We start from the raw sequence: 19,891 nt of genomic DNA, 5'->3' as shown, positions 1-19,891 counted from the left end.
TGACTTGTATAACCATGAATTTAAATACGCCATACACTATAAAAATGTGTATATATTTCACAAATCTTTATTCGAAATTACAAAAATATATTTATACAATGTATTTATATTATGACGCTATGAATGCAGTCGAGTGTAAAAGCACAAACCGATATCGATTTATAAATACATCTTTGACAAAATTATTTCTTCAAATAATTGAAAAGAAAGAGACGATTTCTATTTACAATTAAATAAAAGATAGCTTATATTACGAGACGATATTCTTATATGGATACAATGGCCATTTATTTAAAATGTATACAATTAAATCTTCCTACTTAATAATTTAATTTTATTCGTTGAGATAACTGTATATAAGAAAAAAATGTCAGCATCGAATAACAAAATGCTGACTATAAAATGGACTATAAATCGATATATTCTGTATTCAAATTTCTCCAATCAATATATTTGCAAAAAGATAAAAAAAGACAACTACCTAGAATCCTATCCAAGTAGTTTGTACTCGTGATTTGTTATAAATATACAATTTGAAAAACGTGTAAAAAAGATTTAAAAGTCTACCCATACTCGGAGGTGACTGTCAGACTAAGAGTTCCATTTTCGATGTGGGTACTGTGGTACCAAATCCGCGTGTCCAATAATACGACATCCGCTACATTGACGGAGAATTTAAAAGATTTACATTCGCTTTCGCATTCCGGCGTTGGGGCCACGGTCCACGTTTTGCTACCTGTTACCTGAGCTTGCCACATAAGTCTCGATATATAATCCAGCTATAAACAGGAACAGAAATATTCGTGTAAAAGATGACGAGTTACAGTACCACTCGCGGATGATTACTCACGTGCATAACGGCACCTTCCTCATAGCCCATAAAGATATAATTGTTGTATGGAATTTCCGCGTCATCCGGCAAGAAGTGAGGTATGTCGTAGAATTGCTTCATAGCATCTAGGATCTGCGGATGGCAATTTTTCCAACCGACGTACCAGGAATCTTCGCCTTCCCGATGTAACGCTCGATCTTCGCTCATTGCAAACACCTCGCGCAGATTCGCAAAGTTACTTTTAAAATGCAAAAATTGGCATTCCTCATCTACCGACTCGTAAGCACCTTCGGTATGTTCATACAAATTTCGAAAGAAGTCTAGAGTAAATTCTTTACGTGCAGGCCAATCATAAGCTGCATTCTTTATTATCATAGGTCGAGATGAATAGGAATAAAAACGAAATTCCTGTTTAGTCAGATTTTGCAAGATTAACGGTGATTCAACGTCGCGACAGTAATCGCAATTCGATATCGGTCTCGTAAATTCCCATACGAGATAATTATTTGGCAGTAAACATCGAGTTCCTTGAAAACTTCTAATTATGTTAGTGTAAAAATATTTATCAAATATGCCATAGAAAAACGGCACGAATAACATCACCGATAAGAACAATTTTTTTGAACGCACGGTTGTAAAGCTACAATTCTTAATATTTTTTGTGTTAGCAATCACAGTGATGGATTTTAAATCGTTTATCGTAGCCCCGTGTCGAATATAATTTTCAGTTAATGTAAGAAATGTTTTTTGTATAAATTCTCCACTGTTCGCCGCCGCCGTCATTTTAGAACAATCAATCATCCGTATCTCCGCCTTTCATTTCTTAGAAAGATATTTAAAGTTGTTTACATTCGTAAGCTTAACATAAAGTTTAACATAAAGTAAGTTTAACATAAAGTTTAATATTTCTCTTTTTGTAGAATATGAAATATAATTCGTGCTTTCGATACTCCACTTTTGCACTTATGTACTACGCGGTATCACTTGTGTTATGATTCTCTTCTCAATAATTTATCAATAGTATTTATCAATACTATGGCACCACAGCCACTTGTTACCTGCCGTCTTAACAATCGCTTACAATGTATTGCTAACATCGCACGTCGATACTTACATCTATTATCATTGCTCCGGTAAATACGGTATATTTATATAGTATATGAATCATTTTCTTTATTTAGATCTTGACGTGGGCCCGTTGTTTACATTGTCAGAAGATTGTAGAAGATATCTGATTTATAAATCCAATTTCTTCGCACGCAATATTTTATGTCGTTTCTGTCATTTCTCTCACGACGGTCCGATGCGGTAATCTTTGTGCAAAGGTAACCCATCCAGAGTTAAAGCGCAAATAATACATATAGCGATAAATGATATAATCCACATTTATACGCTCATATACGCAACATCTTGTTTGTCCTTGAGCTACATACACGCGACTGTGAGCTGTAAGAGCTGCAGAGCTGCTATTGATTATACGGCGGAAACTTTCATCTCCCAGCTGGTGGGGATTCTCCTTCCAATGGCATTCACATCTGCCTTACGAATGGAAGTCTGCCCTAGTCGCAGATAAGTACTTTAACAAGATGTTTCCTGAATCATATGTTCAACAGATGTGTCTTCCGCCTCCGTTACAGAAAAGAAAATCGCTTGCATTATGACGCATATGTGCGTATACGTTTAGAATAGGTTTTTCACATAACGTATGCCGGCAAAATATGCATGATTTATTACTTTGTCATTTATTAACATCTTTATTTAATAGGTAAAATTGCAATGAAGAAGATTAAATGTTACAAAACAAAAGTCTGAGAAATGTTTATTTTATCAAATCACACAACCTAATGTACAAGTCTCATTCAAACCGACTTTTGAAATAGATTTTTCAATGCATGGACATTAATTGTAGGAATTATTAGAAATTTTTGATTTATCTTATTTCCTTGCGATTATATGATTCAAAAATGGTATAAAACCTAATTTACAATAGTTACAACGCTCATGAGTATACACGAAACTTTTATGCATAATTCTTATAGATCGTGACATAATATTGGATTTGATTCAATCTTCTTTTACATGTTATTTTATTAGTAGGCCAATCTTAAAACATTGAACGGATTTTAAAAATTTTATTTACCGCGAAATTCGTTGTTTTGCTGTCGAATATAATGACAGTGAAATATCAAATTGGTAATTCATTTTTTGTTTACTTTGTTTCAAGGACTGCAGTTTTATTTCACAGTGACGTAACGTGCTGTAGTCCTCATCATACAAAAAGATATACATACACATGCGCGCGCGCGCGCGCGCGAGTGTGTGTGTGTGTGTGTGTGTGTGTGTATCTTTTATTGCAGAAGAGCTAGGACAAAAAAATAGAACTTGTTAAAACTTAACATGTACCAAGAATAGATTTCTTGAATTTTACATTTTTGAATTATGTATAGTTGTGTATACACACACATGATTACACATTTGATAAATTGAATATAAATATATATTCATATATATATAAATATGCGACTGAATAATAACGAATCACAAATCGCATAGATATTGACCGTTTTTCAAAATTTGCTTGTAAATGCAATACTATGACTTAAACCTTTTCGCTAGTGACGAAAACCGTTCATATGCAAAAAGTGAATATTTCCGACAGAAACAATGCTTATTTCTGAAAATTTCTATAAGCCACAGAAATGAGATTAGAGAAATGTTTTAATTGCTACTCGAAATAATTCTTTTTTCTTGCTCACAACAAATCAAAAATATTGTAAGTAAATCTGCAATATAATCCTTTTGTCATAAATATTATATAAATTTAAAAAGAATAAAAATGTATATTACCAATGATCACTCATTTGTTAAGAACATAGATGTTATGTTGTTTACAGCGAAAGGGTTAAGTGATGTGTGTTTTAATCTCGTTATAAAAATCGTTATAAAAATTGTTGCTTTGATAAACAAGCATAGTAGCCTCATTGAAATTAAAATCCTCGGTTATAACATTCACATAAAAATAACAATTTTATTGCAAAAAGATGTATAAACAGATTAATTAATAATTTTGAATAAAATTGCAATTTCTATAAATTTGTAGACACATTTCGATTAAAGAAAAGAATTTTTTAAATCGCATAGTCAGATATATAATATTATCACAACACATTATTAATTATGGAAGTTCTATTAATCACAGTTCTCATGTAAAAACTGTCTACCTTACATTCAGCAGTGTAAAAAATTCAGGGTACACACTTAAATCTTGACTATGAAAATATAAAACATTTGGTATAATGTGATTATATATTTTTATCCCAATAAAACAAGACTAGTCACCTAAATTATTTTCTTAACGGGACAGACTATATTTATTGGGTACTCTTCGCGCGATGATAATGCAACTCAAAATAAATTATTACTTACTGTTAGAAATGTGTGTGACTAGCTGACAGTTTTTATGTCAATGTAACAGCAATGTTCATATCAATGTTTACACCCGATTAAGCCTTTACAGAAATCGAAATTTCCAGTAATTATCAATCAGAAGTAACACCATTTGCCATAAAGAATAGCGTCCTTAATAGCAGATATGTACTGTGCAGGAACCCAATATATCCAATATCTTGATGCTTCCGTAGTGCCTAATTGTATCGCCTGCAAATTTGGATTATTGAATTTATTAATATTTGAATTGAAATATCCTTGATAAGTTTTAAGCGATATACCATAATATGATATTCGGGATGATCGTGAATAGGTTCACTGTGAACACCTTTTATCGAATTCATTGGTATTTTATCTGTTCTTTCTTTTGTGCCGATCCAAAGCTGATCTTGTTCCAATTTAAACGTTAGTCTAACTTTTCCTCCAGATTTATTTAACATTCCAGCTAATGGAAATTCGGGCAAAGGTTCCTATACAATTAGCCGACATCAATCATAATAGGATAGATTTCACGCGTCGCTGTATGTGTACATATAAGAAATTTCATTCAAATTATACAACCTTGCTATCTAGTATACCCGGCATCACGTCTTCTGGAATACCTTTGTCTAAAACTTTCCTATGAATTTTTTGTTGCGAAAGAGGTTCTTTGCTCACTGAAGAAACAGTTTCATCGATGAGATCTTGTTTTGTTGGAATCGATACAGCCAATACATCATCTAACTTTGATCCAACTATCATGATTTTGGCACCTTGGATATTATAAAGTAACATTGTAACATAATTTGATATATCCAAAAGAATAAATAAAATATACTTATATTATTATAAAACATATACTTTGAATGATACATCTCGATTGATTTGATAATATTACCTTTAGTTACTCCCAAGTTCCTAAGGGTCTGATCATCTTTAGCTAATCCTTTAAACATAACTTTTTGCATCGCTTGTGGTACTGAGATAATTTTTTGCAAATGTGTCTTTAATTCGGCAACTGTGCTATCTAAAGCAAAATTTATACTAATCTTCTGTTTGTTGTAAATCGCTGTAAAGTCTACATTCTCTGTGGATGGCTCTTGCAAAGTAGTCACAGATGTATCCTGTAAAACAGTGATATTGTTTTCGCTTTCCATCGTAGATTCTTTTGTATCTGTTGCTGAATTTTCAATGGACTTTGAATTCGACGTGAGTTCCGGACAAGGAGATGAGTTGCAACAGCTGTCATTGTTATCATTTTTTGCAGTATCTAAAGAAATAAAGATCACATCAATGTAACAACTGGCAAAAAGCCTAAACTCTCTCTTATAACTATGACTGCATAGAGGTCATGCAAAGATATACGATATTTTAAAGATAAATTGATTGTGAATTAAGCTCAAATTATGCGACACTTATCGAACAACACAAAGCAATGCACAGTATAAATGCGAAAATGTGTAAAAATGCAAATGATTAATCATCAAGTGTTTAATCATAAAAGGTTAGCGTTTCGAGAAGCAACATTCACTAAAAAAAAAAAATAAAAAAAATATATATATATATATATATTTCAGCAGGCAAACGACGTAAACGTACGTCGTTGCATCGGAATTGGCGATAATCCGTGGCGCAAATACACACTTGGAGTCTCCGATAAGGACGAGCTCAACGTCACAAAAATTATCCGACATACACAAACACACATCACACATGCGATAGAGTGTCTCGACGAACTTAGACGCGGAGCAGCCGCGATCCACCCATTCACCGATACAATTTTTCGCGCGATCGAAAAGAAAGATGATAAAACGGAAATAAAGAGTAACCAGACGTCGAAAATGATCACGGAAAGCAGGAAAAATAAACAGGATTCAGCACGTACCCAGGTACTCCATGTTGAACCGTGTTTCGTTGACCAATCAAATTATCACAGAGAGCGTTGCGGTGCGTTGCCCGTTGCCCATTATTGTTCGTGATTGTGATATTCATCGCGCATCGTGACGCATATTGCATATTTTTCGGAATGACTTTCGAATTTTGTATTGCTTTCGAATCCTGATGTACTATCGATTTTAAAAAAATTAAAAATAAGAAAACATATAAAGTCGATACGTAAGCTTAAAATCATTCGATTGTTTTTTAACCCTAGTTTTGAAGCTCTTCACACCTTTATTCTTATTTATTACAAATTTAATAAGACGACGATAACAGTTTGCAACATTACCATATTAGGTGCAAAAAATTTATTATTTTTGTTGATCAAAGTTTGAAACGAAATTACATTGATGCAGCAATTTCATCGTAACGATTGCCATTGACACTTATTGACACCCATTGATTTCGATATATTAATTTTATCAATGATTTTGTTACTTATAGAAAAAAGTTTATCCTTTTCTTAGAAAATAAAAAAATATGTAAATGAAATGTGTGAATCACGTGTTTGGGAGATGCAATCCTATATATAAAAAATACTTAGCGAAACGAAAGCTAAGATTAATATTTTATTTGTCATATAATGAAATGACAATTTTTTGTCTACCAGAACATCAAGTGAAATAAAAAGTAAATATATTATACTTATGATAGGGCACTGATTCTTTTTTTATTCTTTCCTGGATTTTCAAATATTAATGGCGGAATGGTCACGTGACATACAAAGCGCGTGTGGATATATATATATATATAATATAAATATATATAATATATAATATATTCATAAGATTCTTGACGCAAAGTATTCGTACCAACTGTCGTTCTATGGTTATATTGTATGGATTTCTAGTTTATTAGCACAATATATACAGTAGCGCAATTCTCCATCGGTGCCTACGATGTTGATATATTAACATCAACTGCGCATGCATGAGCGAGGTATGTAACCAATCAGGACACGGATATTCCGCCTCACTTCTTCTTTTTATTATAACTATTTCTTTTTCTAACTTGTACATACACGGTGTACGTTTAGAATAGAAATGTACACAGGCGCATGAAATTTATTTCTTGGTATTTATTTCATTATATATTCTTCAACGAAATATACATACAGAAATAAAATTAAATTTTAAATATAAAAAAAAATAATTTTAGATAAATTTTATCAATTTGTATTGCTATATTATATTATGTATTGCACAAATGTTGTATTGCACAAATAAAATTATACATGGCTTTTCTAAAAATAAAAGTTAATTAAAGAAGTTAATAACTATTGTTAATAACGATTAGCAATTTATATCTGAAACAAAAAAAAGTTACAAATTATTTAAAAAAACATACATATAAATTTTTATTATATAAAACTAATTTATTAGATGATAATATATATGCAAATATGCAAATACAAAAAAATTAAAAAAATAATAATTAGACAAAACAATATGTTAAACACATTGTGAATATATAAATAGTATATTAATTGTTAATAAATTTTTTTTAAAAAATATCGTTAGTGTATCTTCATCAATGTTAATTCTATAAAATATATAAAATGTAAAACGAGTATTATACTATATAAATAATGAATGAATGAAAAAGTAAATAATGAATAGAAATAAAAAGTTCATAAATCATAGACAAAACCATAGACAAAATATAGATTTAAAAAAGGAAGAAACAATATAATATTGACAAATATTAATTTAATTAAAAGATGTCATATTAAAAGATACAATAATACAATAAACATGAAATTTAAATGCAGAAATAAATTAAGATGCCTTAACTTCTAATATTCATAAATTAATGTTTTATTTATTTCTTCCATATAATTCATCAATCATTAGTTCGTACTTCAGCTAGTCGATTCATCTCGGTACAAACCAAGGAAAGAACAATAAAGAAAAAAATTTAACAATTAAAGTTAAAATTTTAATTTTTTTATAACACCTACGAGATGTATGTTCCCGCCACTTTCTGTTGAACGTTAGTGTCGGTCCACAATAGATGATTTAAGCTTTAAAAAGTAAGAAATTGACCAATTATAATCGAATATGAAAAGATTAATAGACTATGATTGGTAAATTTCTTATGACTTAAAGATTAAATACTTATTGTGGACCGACATTTAAATGCTTGTATAAGCATCTCATGCTAGCAAACGGAGAAATTATAAAGAAAAAGTGAGACGGAATATTCGTGTCCTGATTGGTTACATACCTCGCTCACGCATGTGCAGTTCATTTTTACATACGCTAAAATCAGGAAAATTGCGCTACTATATCTACTGTGTTATTAGCCATTTCTAGCGCGTATATGATGTACATACACATACCACACACACACACACACACACACACACACACACACACACACACACACACACACACACACACACACACACACACACACCACATACACACCACACATACACACCACACATACACACCACACATACACACCACACATACACACCACACATACACACCACACATACACACCACACATACACACCACACATACACACCACACATACACACATCATACATACCCACCACACACCACTCTCACCTATATATAAAATTTATCGAACATGGCGAGTACGGGACGTTCCGCTTTTTCTCGAGATGGCCAATATTATGCGTTTTGTGGTAATGACGGCAAGTTGAAGATCTGGGAGACTGCGAGCGGTAGGCTGAAGCATGAATATACTCCTAATCGACATTTATCGTCGCCTTGCAGCGTGATAGAATGGATCTCCGTGAGCCCACAATCGGCGGGCAACGCATCGGTAAGTTGCGCCATGTGGTCCGCGACTGCTGTAGAAATTGCCGCTCCCTTCTTTTACTTTATTTACGCGTTTACCGCACATGATTTCATAGCAAAGCTTTAATCACATTCATTTCTCATCCGTATCAACGTTCGCCCTATCCATAGTCTATTTCCACTTTCTTTAAACTTAATATGCAAGATATCCGAAAGGTTATGTTAAACGCGTATTTTATATTTTTCTTCAAATAAATTTTATTTTAGACTCAATGAACTTTATAAATACTTCCGACGAAAGATTAACAATGAGATTCTTCAATTTTGATGAGTTTAAAAAGTGGATAAAGCGAATTTTTTTATAAATATTCTCCTAAGTATATTAATAAACAAATATAATAATAATGATAAAATTTTTTTTATATATATCCTTTAAGCCAGCGCCAAGAAAGAGACGCAGAAGAAAGTCAATATCGGAAGAAATCGATCACAAACCTATAGTGGCAATAGGCTCGATAAATGGAAAAGTCACTTTGTACGATATAGCAGCTGCATCTATCAGTGCTACATTGGAAAATGGTCATTCTTCCACTGTCACGGCGATCGCTTGGTCGGCACGTACCGGATTAATTACAGCAGCTAATGATTATCATATAGTAGAATGGAATCTTCAGGAAAATGGGATCAAGTGTAAATGGAAATCTGGTAAAACAAAAATCACAGCTTTGGCAATTCTATCTAATGGGAAGTCTTTGTTATCTGCGGAAAGAATTATCAACTGGTGGGATTTAGCAACCAAACAATTAATCCGCAAATTTACTGGACATGCCAATCATATTACCTTTCTTCAAACCGTACAAATAGATAGTGCAACCAGTTATTTAATCAGTGGTGCTTGTGCAGATAGTCATCTTTCTGTATGGGCATTAGACAAAGTATGTTATATTAAGTATGCATTTCATTTCTCTTTTTCTCTCTCTTTCTCTCCATCTATATGTATGTGTATGTATGTATATATGTATATATATATATATATATATATATATATATATATATATAACGAATCACAAATCGCATAGATATTGACTTTTTTAACATTTCATATATAAATATATGAAATGTTTCGTGTTAGGAGTAAAATTGCAGTAATGTGGTTGCAATCACTTTATATATATATATATATATAAAGTGATTTGCAATTGTAAAGTATATGAAATGTTAAAAAAATAATCTATTTAAAATATTTTAATTAGAAATGTTTTATAAACAAATATTACAAAGTAATAGAAATTAAAAGAAAATATTTGTAAAGCTATGATAAAAATTAACTTTTTCTAATATATATCATAGATTTACCTAAGACACAGATATATCAATCTAAGACTACTCTTAGTATTTTAAGTATAATAATTACTCATTTTACTGTGTACACACACACACACACACACACGCGCGCGCGCGCGCGCACAAAATTTTGGCATGCTATGCATATAATTAATACAGTTGGTTATTACATGCAAAAGATAAAGCATGTTTTACAATTAAATTTCCCTTTGTCTGTTTAGAATAATAAAAATGATAAAGCATCAATAGCAACTTTAGCCATGCAAGACGAGGCTACTTCAGTTTCGATACTTGTTGCGGAAGAGTCACAAGTTATTGTATTGGCTACTATTCAATCGGGCCAAGCACAATTATTCAAGTATCAACCGAATGGTCATACTAAACCATTGAAACCGTCTCTAAATATTGCGGTAGCAGCAGATGCCAATCAGAAAGAAACTGTTCAACAAATTCCAATTTTAGCGGGTTACTTGACTGAAGATGGAAAATTATTACTGGCATATGGTAGTTATGTAAATTTGACATTCGAGAAAGTGATACCTGATTTTTCAGACAAATTGCAATGTTTGGTCAGATCAGAAAGATTAGATATGAAAAAATCAAAAGAAAAGAAAGAAGAGTCAATCTCTAAAATTAAACCTACCGTGATAGAAGAAGATGTAAAATATCTCGCACCAGGTGACATGTTCTTTATGAATTTATTATAACAGTGTATGATTTAATATGAAAAAAATTTTTTAAAAAAATCTATCTAATATTTTATTAGGAATAGGAATCCCGACACAGAAGAAAAATAGAACGACATCAGGTTCTCAGTTACTTTTAAAAGATAGATTAGAAAATCTTAGTTTGAATGCAGATGCAAACACGCCGGGAAGGACATCAACGAAAGGAACAAATATGGCACAATTACTGATGCAAGCGTTAAATAGCAAAGATAAAACTATTTTGACGACGGTATTGTTTACAAAAAATGAAACTGTAATTCGTAATACTATCGCAAGATTACCAGTGCAAGCAATTACGCCATTACTGAAAGAATTAACTGTTATGTTGCAAGGCAAAACATATACGTAATTATATTATACTTTTTTATATAAATTTATATCAATTTTTTTACATTTTTTTTTATCTAAGATAATATAAAATTTGTATTTTTTATTTTTTATAAATAAAAATTATTTTATTTGTGTTAGGAGTAAAATTGCAGTAATGTGGTTGCAAACTTTGATAATGACTCATGCAGCACATTTAATGTCGCGACCAGATATCGCGGAGACACTCAGTCCTATTCTAAGTTTTATCGATGCAAAATTAGGTCTTCTAACGGCAATGCAAAAATTAAGAGGAAGAGTTTCTCTTATAACAGGACAAATAACTCAAGCTAATGAAGACCACAACAAGGATATAACTGAAGATAGCTTATTGGTTTATCAAGATCCAGGTTAATTTGACATATGAATATTTCAAAATTCTATGGAATTTAACATATCTAATCATATTATTACAAAAAATACATAGATTCATCGGATGAAGGTGCTGATAAAGAAGATATTGATCTCAGCAGCGAATCTGATGACAATTGGGAAGAAATGTCCGATCAAGATATTCAAGATGAAGAGGATGTCAAAAGTGTTAAATCTGAGGATGAGGATGAGGATGGTAATGATAATGATAATGACATGGATAATAATGACTCTATACATAGTTGAAATTGATCCAATCGGTTAGTAGCGAAATAATTTATCTAACTTGATTAATTTATTAAAAATGATTATTAGAATATTAAGTATATATATATATATATATATATATATATATATATATATATATATATATAAATGCATCAAATTATGATTAGTTTACGAACTATTCAAACATTAGAAAAGAATGTAGTGCTGTTTGTAGTATGTACTGTTCTTAATATTTGTTTTACTGTTTGTAAAATGTACTGTTCTTAATATTTGTTTTACTGTTTGTAGTATGTACTGTTCTTAATATTGCAATCATTCATTTCAGAAAAGACTTGAATTGTTACAATGAAGCCATTTTTAAAAACAGGTAAAAAACAGATGTAATAAAGATGATATTGTGAAAAGTAATAACTTTTTCTTTCCGAAAAATTTATTTTCACTGTTGCTAAATGGATTTTTAAAAGAAAAGCCAAATATAGTACACTTTAATAAAATAATCATAAAAACTGTTGCGTTTTTCTTATTTATGCTTGCGCATATATATTCACGATAATGATCACTTTCATTCCTATGTACCTAATTTTTTAAGAAATGAGTAAATGCGTAATTTTATATTAAATAACGGATAAGTAACACAAGTGTTTTCTCTTATTAATTCATTATTAATTCTACTGATGTTAAACATAATGTATAATTAAACATAAAAAAATAATGTAAAATAATGTGAACAGAAAATATATTTTTTTCACATACAAATAAAATTTATACAAAATATGTGATATAATTTTATTGTAATTTGTGTCACTTGTGATATAATCAAATGACAGTTTTCAATAATATTACAAAAATAATATATAAATTTGTCATTTATATCAAAAGACAGGAAGAAGAAAGATTTATTGAATAAATAAATTACAAATCATTAAAATAATCATATCTGATATTTCGAGAATATCTTGAAAAAAATATTTTTTTTAAATTTTTGTTACTGTTATTTAATTCTAATTTAATTACACAAGAATATACACAAGTCGTATTAAATAAATCCAGTTTTCAACAAAAAAAATTGTAATTTTGTATTTTTTAAATACTCTATAATATTGCGTGCGTGCGTGCGTGCGTGCGTGCGAGCGAGCGTGCGTGTGTACTAGTAACTGGTTTCTACAGAGTGGAAAAATACAAATATACATAACGTCTTTACGTTTTATTTAGGCTGTATGGAAATTCTTTATATGTTATCATGTGAATTGTTATTTGAAAGTTAAAATTATCAAATCTTAAAGGTTAAATAAATTTGATGAACTTTAAAAACCGGCTGGTTCTGTGATAAATCGGCGCGTGTCATTTCAAATATTTATCTACGGCACGCCTTTCTCATAAACTCTCTCTCTTCCCCCCCTCTCCCCTCCGCTTTCCCTCTTTCCAAATGTGTTATATATAATTATTAATAAAATATAAATATGTTCTATGTTATGTTAATATTCATTAAATATTAATAATTCATATTAATGGTTTAATCAAGTAATTGAATAAATTATTTGCATTATGATTATTAATACAATTACTTAATATTGCTATTATTTGTGTGATAACTATTGTCTAAACTTCACATTATTTATTCTGGAAATAAAAAATAAATAATAAAAATTTATTCTATAGGATCGATTTTTTTTATATCTTTATTTTAATCTTTTATTTTTTTATTTTATATCTTTATTTAAATTTATTTTAGATGCTTAAAAGTTATTATAAGATTTATGATATATAATTAACGATATATAATTAAATTTACACAAACTTAAATAATAGATAATATAAACAAGTATTTTATATATATATATAAAATAATAATTCGAACGAAATGTCAAATATACCAAAGTGGGATTATATTACATATAGATATGTTCTCTTAAAGAGTTAGAGTAATAATTTTATAAAAATAATACTAATAACATATACATATATAGTGTATTTGACATTTAATCAAAAAAGAAAATGTTGCAACTTTTTTGTACAACGAAAATTCAAATTTTTTTGTACTAATCCTAATAATTAGTAACTTTTGTACTGAAAATTTTCTGGTAAAATTTATTTTAAATTATATAAGAAGATTTTATTACACACGCGTATTTATGATATTTGTCAAGTAATTTGTAAGAATGCAGATATATTTTTAATTCTCGAAGAACTAAAAGTATTAGTTTCTTAGCATTAAAAAATAGAGATTTCTGGAAACATATGTAAACAAAAAAAATAATAAGATGAACCTGAAATACGTTGTATATCAATAAATGATAAGAAATGTTGCAATTGCGAAGCCGAGAGAGGCTCGTTTCTTTTATTATTAATGTATAATCATGTTTACGCGTAGGAATTTCACTCAAAAGAATATAGGTATCATGTTAATTAGTTGTTATCACATTAGTCGTTCGAAGCAAAACAAAAATATTGAGATAAGGCTAACGAAACATCTTCTTAACAAAACAATTTCTCTATAATGAATTTTTTAAGTTAATAATAGTTTATAGTTTTATATAACATACTCATGCACAAAAAAAAGAATTAGATATATGCAAAATTACAGTTATAAACTTTATAATTTTCTATCAAATATTTATAAATAAAAAAAAAATAGATTTTCAAACACACTATATATTCTTGTAGAATCGCACACCTCTGAAAATGTTTGCCTTTAAATTGCATTTTTTTCCAGCAAAATTAAATTTGCGAGAATTAGTCTCATTGATCTAATAATAAATTTTTAAATCAAATCATTAAATCAATTTAATAGATTGTGAATTTCGTTGCGTGAATAACTCATCTTTTTAAACACTGAAGAAGACTGCATTTAAGGTCGAAACGTATGTTTAATTATTTAATTCATGTTTATTGTTTGTTAGGTTAATGAAATATTGTTTAGAATTATTGTATATAATAGGATAATTTCAAATATATCATTAGCCCCGTCATCTGGCTTGGCTAATATCCAGTCCAATTATTTATTTATCAATTTATTATCTTTTGAATCTCTATTATAACTAATTATTTTAATAAATTTTTATTCTGTGTATAAACTTTTGACAAATAAACTTTTTGATATGATCCAGAACGAGATATTTACTTTACGAAGATGGCGGACTCCAATTAACTCTTTTAAGAAAAATTTAGCTATACAAAATCTGTGTACGTATAATCCCCCCCCCCCCCTCTCTCCTCTGTGAGGTGATACAATTTGATGACGAAAAGAATTGTAAAACGTCTTTTGGAATGTAAAACGATAATATTAACGATATTAACGATAAAATTAAACATTATCCCAAAATGATTTTATAAAGGTATTTTTCTCTTTTAAGAAGAAAAGCATAATGTGTGATTTCTTACCTGATGAGATGAGAGCTTTGTTTAGCAAAAAGCAGAAGGATCAACGTGTATTTTCCATCGATTCCTATTAAGTCTTCTCTACGTAATTACCGCTACGAATGACAATACCGCATGGATGGATGTTTGGTCGAAAGGTGTGACACGCGAATGAAGATAACGGCGATGAGCGAAAACGATTGAAACACAGGCAGGTCGCGACTTAAGGTCAGCCGATTAGGGAACGAAATCAATACAATTACCGGTATAAAAGCTGCCGACGGTCCACCAGTCAGACGTCGTTCTCCTCTGCTGACTCGCGGAGGTAGTTGTTGATCAACGTCGAGACACCGAAATCGCTGAACGCGATGCTGAAGGAACTGCTGCTGCTAGCGCTGACGGCGCTGTGCATGTCGGATGGATTCCATCTCAACGGTAAGACAGCCGACATGGATTTCCTTCACAAGCAAAAGAAGATTTTCGAGTTGATGTTCTTCGTCAAGCAAAACACCCTCACCGACAGCGAATTTTACGAGATTGGCCGCAATTATGATATCGAGAGCAACATCGATATGTACAAAGACAAGGTGCCTAAGTTAGAGGAATCTTGCCAATTTTCTAGGCGGTTTCTAAATACATCCTTTTGCATATCGCATATCACGTTTATGAATCTTTCTCTTTGTTTCTCCTACCTAGTTGATCGTCCAGGAATTCTTGTACTTGTACAGACACGGTATGCTCAGCCGTAATGCCATTTACTCGCCTTACTACGAGGAACACCGCGAAGAGATGAAACTTCTCTTCAAGCTCTTCTATTATGCTAAGGATTTCCAGACCTTCTACAAAACCGCCGCTTGGGCACGTCTTCACCTCAACGATGGCATCTTCACGTCCGCTTTCACCATCGCCGTCTTCTACCGTCCCGATTGCAAGTACCTGAGACTGCCAGCCCCTTACGAGATTTATCCCAATCTGTACTTCAACAACGACGTCATCCAGCAGGCTCACGACATCAAGATGACGCGTGGTAAGTTGCAAATCGGCCCTATCGAAAACAACGTACGATATTCAATTCCGCTCGAGTAGAGAGCGTCGTTCTCTTATATTTCTTTTATATTCGCAGGACTCGCCACTGCCAACGTAGACAACGTCGACAGCTACATGATCTACGCCAATTACTCCGGAAACTTTGTCAAACCCTATTTTGACGAGGAATACAAATTGGACTACTTCATGGAGGACTTTGCCTTGAACAGCTTCTACTACTACTTCCGTCAAGTCATGCCATTCTGGTTCGATTTCAAAGACTTTGATATCCCGAAGGACTTCCGCGGTTACTACTACTACTTCTATCACAAGCAGCTGATGGGCCGATACTACTTGGAACGCATCTCCAACGATCTGGGCGATGTCGAGGACTTTGATTGGAACAAGCCTTTCTATCCCGGCTACTATTCAACTCTGATGTATCACAACGGAATCGTCATGCCCCAACGTTCTCGATACATGAATGTGCCGTTCTATAAATATAAATATCTAAAGGTACAGCTACATCTTTTTAATTATACTTTTGCTTTGTGTACAACTTCGTGTACAACTTCAGCCGTCCTATCGAATAAGTCTCGCGCGAATCTTTGCAGGAGATCGAGGCTCTGGAATTGCGTATTATGAATGCGATCGATCTTGGCTACGTGTACGATAAGAACGGCAAGCAGATCAACATCTACACCCCTGAAGGCTTGAGCATTCTCGCAAATCTGATTGAAGGCAACGTTGATTCGTGTAACAAACGCTTCTACGGCATGTACGATGCTCTCGCCCGGGACATCCTCGGTTTCAACTTTGATTACAAGGACAAGAGCAAAGTGATTCCCAGCGCTCTCCAATGCTACAGTACCAGCATGAGAGATCCTGGATTCTATCGTCTATACAAGAGGATTATGATGTACTTCTTCAGGTTCGAACGCGCGCCGTTGAAAATCGTATTAATGTTGGAAATATTTCAATCCTATTCTCCTATTCAACTTGATTTCTCTCTCTCTCTCTCTCTATTATTCATACAGGTACAAGAAATATATGCCCTACTATACTCAAAACGAGCTCATTTTCCCCGGCGTCAAGTTCGAGTCAGTCAACGTCGACAAATTGACGACCTACTTCGACACATGTGATACGTTCATCAACAACGCCCTTTCCGTGGAGAGCTTCAAGGAAGGACTGAAACTACGTGTGAAAGCTCGCCGTTACTGTCTCAATTACAAGCCATTCACCTATCGCTTCAACATCAACAGCGACAAGGAGACCAAGGCCGTGCTGAAAATCTTCCTCGGACCCGCCTTCGGCGATCATTACGACGAGAAAGACACATCTTATCTCCGCGAATACTACAAATACTTTATCGAGATGGATAAGTTCGTCGTAACGCGTAAGTCGCGTATTTCGATATATCATTTGAAATAGTTTGGATCCTTCTGATTCTCTTGGTGGAACAAATTCACCCCGCGATATTTATTTCCCCCCCCGTTTCTCTCCGTTCTTTTTCAGTGAGACAAGGCACAAATACCATCGAGCGCCGTAGCTCCGATTCCGTCTACACTATGCCCGACATGATGTCCAGCGATTTGTTCTACAAGAAATTGGAGAAAGCCATTGGTGGAAGTGAGCCGTTTACCTACTACGAGAAACTCTTCGCCTTCCCTGAGCGTCTGACTCTACCCAAAGGCAAACCCGAGGGTATGCGATTCAAGATGTTCTTCTATTTGAGCCCGCTCGATGAGACCAAGCTCTCAACGGTGGAATTACCAATCTTTGGCAAGTTTACGCTGGATGGAAAATCGTTTGGCTTCCCGCTCGATAGACCGATGTACCCGTGGAAATTCTTTACACCAAACATGTTCTTCAAGGATGTATATATCTATCACGCGACAGAGAACGATAAATCGATGCATTTCTAGATATTATCGACTTATTTCAGTTTCTGTAAGCTTCGAGGAAGACTATAATGGCAGAAATTATTGTCTGGAATTCCGTATCATCACAAGTGATACGAAATGAAGACCTTTTCCAATAAAGAATGCTTAAAAATTATGCATTTTGTGAAAAATTATTTCCGACTTGCCCAAATCCACTTTACTTTTTCATACATTTTTTTTCTATCATTTTTTTAATATCTTTTAAAAGTAACGGCAAATTTTTAGAGAAAAAAAACAGATCTTTTAGAATAATTCATTTATTTCAATATTACTATATAGTTACACCAAAATTTTTTACTGCAATATTATATATTACTAGACACTACAGCTGCGCGCTATTTATTTTCTAGCATTATACATTTTTCAATATAAAATTCAGATTGATTCTCTTAATTTGTATCACAACTATATGTACATTATTCGTACCGTGCTATAAGCAAATATTGTATAACGTGAAATAAATTACTTACATAACCATCTCTGGTCGAACGATGGAAATAAATGGAAATAAAGATAATACTTTCCGATTTATTTCCGATTTATTACAAGTTTATTACAAGTTTTTGTCTCCGAAAAATCAGAAGTAAACGGAAATACATTTTTAGTTCCTTCTGCTTCTAATAAAAGGGATGTCATTGTTTTCCAACTACTTCCAAAGCATAGGAATCATTATTTTCCGTTTTTTTTCCGATCTACTGCAAACTTTTTGTCATCTAAAATCTGGAGAAAACGAACATAAAATTTTAATTCTTTCTGCTTCTAATCAAAGGTGACGTGATCTTTTTCGACTACTTTCAGTTCGTAGAAGTCAATTATTTTCTAATTTTTTGCGACCTACTACAGCTTTTTCATGATAAATTCAGGTGTAGATGAAAGTAAATTTTAGTGAAAAATTGGAAGTAAACGAAAATAATCTAGAAATGGAATGGGCCGATGTATCTGGGACTCATGTGTTAGTCGAAGTAAATTGGAAATAGATGAAAACGGACTTCTGAATGAACTGATTGGAAGTTAGTGTTTGGAAGTCAATATTTGCGGAAGTAGGTCGAAAGTAAATAAAAAAGGTTTATTCCGAAGTACTGACATGAATTTGAAATAACTTTATTACCCGAAGGTAAATGGAAATAAATGAAAAACAATTATGTCTGATGTACGGGTAAGAAGAAATAAAAATATTTCGGAAATATTTTGGAAACGTTCTGTGTCATTTTAAATCTTTTTTCGGATATAATCTGGTTTGAAGCAAAATGAAGTAAGTTTGTTTCATTTTTATTTCCATTTACTTCCATCATTTGATCAGAGATACATCTCTAACACATTTAATCGCTAATAAATTACTTCGAGAAAATACGAAATAAAATATTTTCACATATATAATCTTGTCATCCGTGATGATAGTTACATATATATGCGAAAGATAAAGCTATAAAAGTACACACAATCTTCGTGTTGATAACTACTCTCACAACATAAAATAAACAAAATGAGAAGATCAGCGATGCGAAAAAGAAAAACAAAAATAATTAAATCTTTTATATGGAAAATTTCTAAAAGTG

At 31.9% G+C, this 19,891-nt stretch overlaps 4 protein-coding genes across 7 annotated transcripts; 2 read left to right on the top strand and 2 right to left on the bottom strand.

Annotated features, from left to right (window-relative positions):
* Positions 1-53: 53 nt before the first annotated feature.
* LOC105430338 (uncharacterized) lies at positions 54-2,475 on the bottom strand. The gene is made up of 2 exons (XM_011643856.3): positions 851-2,475; positions 54-779 (listed from the first exon to the last, which is right to left on the bottom strand). Exons 1-2 carry the CDS (start codon positions 1,631-1,633, stop codon positions 564-566), a joined length of 999 nt encoding a protein of 332 aa, XP_011642158.2. The 5' UTR covers positions 1,634-2,475; the 3' UTR covers positions 54-563.
* Positions 2,476-2,625: 150 nt separating this feature from the next.
* On the bottom strand, positions 2,626-6,298 carry LOC105430337 (ubiquitin domain-containing protein UBFD1). Of its 4 annotated transcripts, XR_016139413.1 has the most exons (6): positions 5,858-6,134; positions 5,157-5,528; positions 4,841-5,031; positions 4,561-4,749; positions 4,259-4,489; positions 2,626-3,194 (listed from the first exon to the last, which is right to left on the bottom strand). XR_016139413.1 is itself a non-coding variant. In XM_011643855.3 (5 exons), exons 1-5 carry the CDS (start codon positions 6,154-6,156, stop codon positions 4,376-4,378), a joined length of 879 nt encoding a protein of 292 aa, XP_011642157.1. In that variant the 5' UTR covers positions 6,157-6,298; the 3' UTR covers positions 3,833-4,375. The 4 variants fall into 4 exon arrangements, 3 of the variants coding, with proteins under 3 accessions (XP_011642157.1, XP_011642155.2, XP_011642156.1); XM_011643855.3 differs by lacking the exons at positions 2,626-3,194; positions 5,858-6,134 and adding an exon at positions 6,144-6,298 and having other exon boundaries at positions 3,833-4,489; XM_011643853.2 differs by lacking the exon at positions 2,626-3,194 and having other exon boundaries at positions 3,833-4,489.
* Positions 6,299-8,719: 2,421 nt separating this feature from the next.
* On the top strand, positions 8,720-12,512 carry LOC105430340 (WD repeat-containing protein 43). Its single transcript, XM_011643858.2, has 7 exons — positions 8,720-8,993; positions 9,406-9,903; positions 10,534-10,990; positions 11,079-11,385; positions 11,509-11,756; positions 11,834-12,038; positions 12,332-12,512. The coding sequence occupies exons 1-6, from the start codon at positions 8,796-8,798 to the stop codon at positions 12,022-12,024; spliced, it is 1,899 nt and encodes a 632-aa protein (XP_011642160.2). The 5' UTR covers positions 8,720-8,795; the 3' UTR covers positions 12,025-12,038; positions 12,332-12,512.
* Positions 12,513-15,640: 3,128 nt separating this feature from the next.
* Positions 15,641-18,450, top strand: Hex70c (hexamerin 70c). Its single transcript, XM_089077617.1, has 6 exons — positions 15,641-15,950; positions 16,060-16,390; positions 16,487-16,905; positions 17,004-17,320; positions 17,427-17,788; positions 17,908-18,450. Exons 1-6 carry the CDS (start codon positions 15,732-15,734, stop codon positions 18,315-18,317), a joined length of 2,058 nt encoding a protein of 685 aa, XP_088933743.1. The 5' UTR covers positions 15,641-15,731; the 3' UTR covers positions 18,318-18,450.
* The last annotated feature ends 1,441 nt before the right edge of the window (positions 18,451-19,891 follow it).

Source organism: Pogonomyrmex barbatus, unplaced genomic scaffold, assembly GCF_055798465.1.
Source record: "Pogonomyrmex barbatus isolate J1 unplaced genomic scaffold, ASM5579846v1 scaffold2, whole genome shotgun sequence".
NCBI classification, from domain to species: Eukaryota; Metazoa; Arthropoda; class Insecta; order Hymenoptera; family Formicidae; genus Pogonomyrmex; species Pogonomyrmex barbatus.
This window is presented reverse-complemented; position numbering and strand designations above follow the sequence as displayed.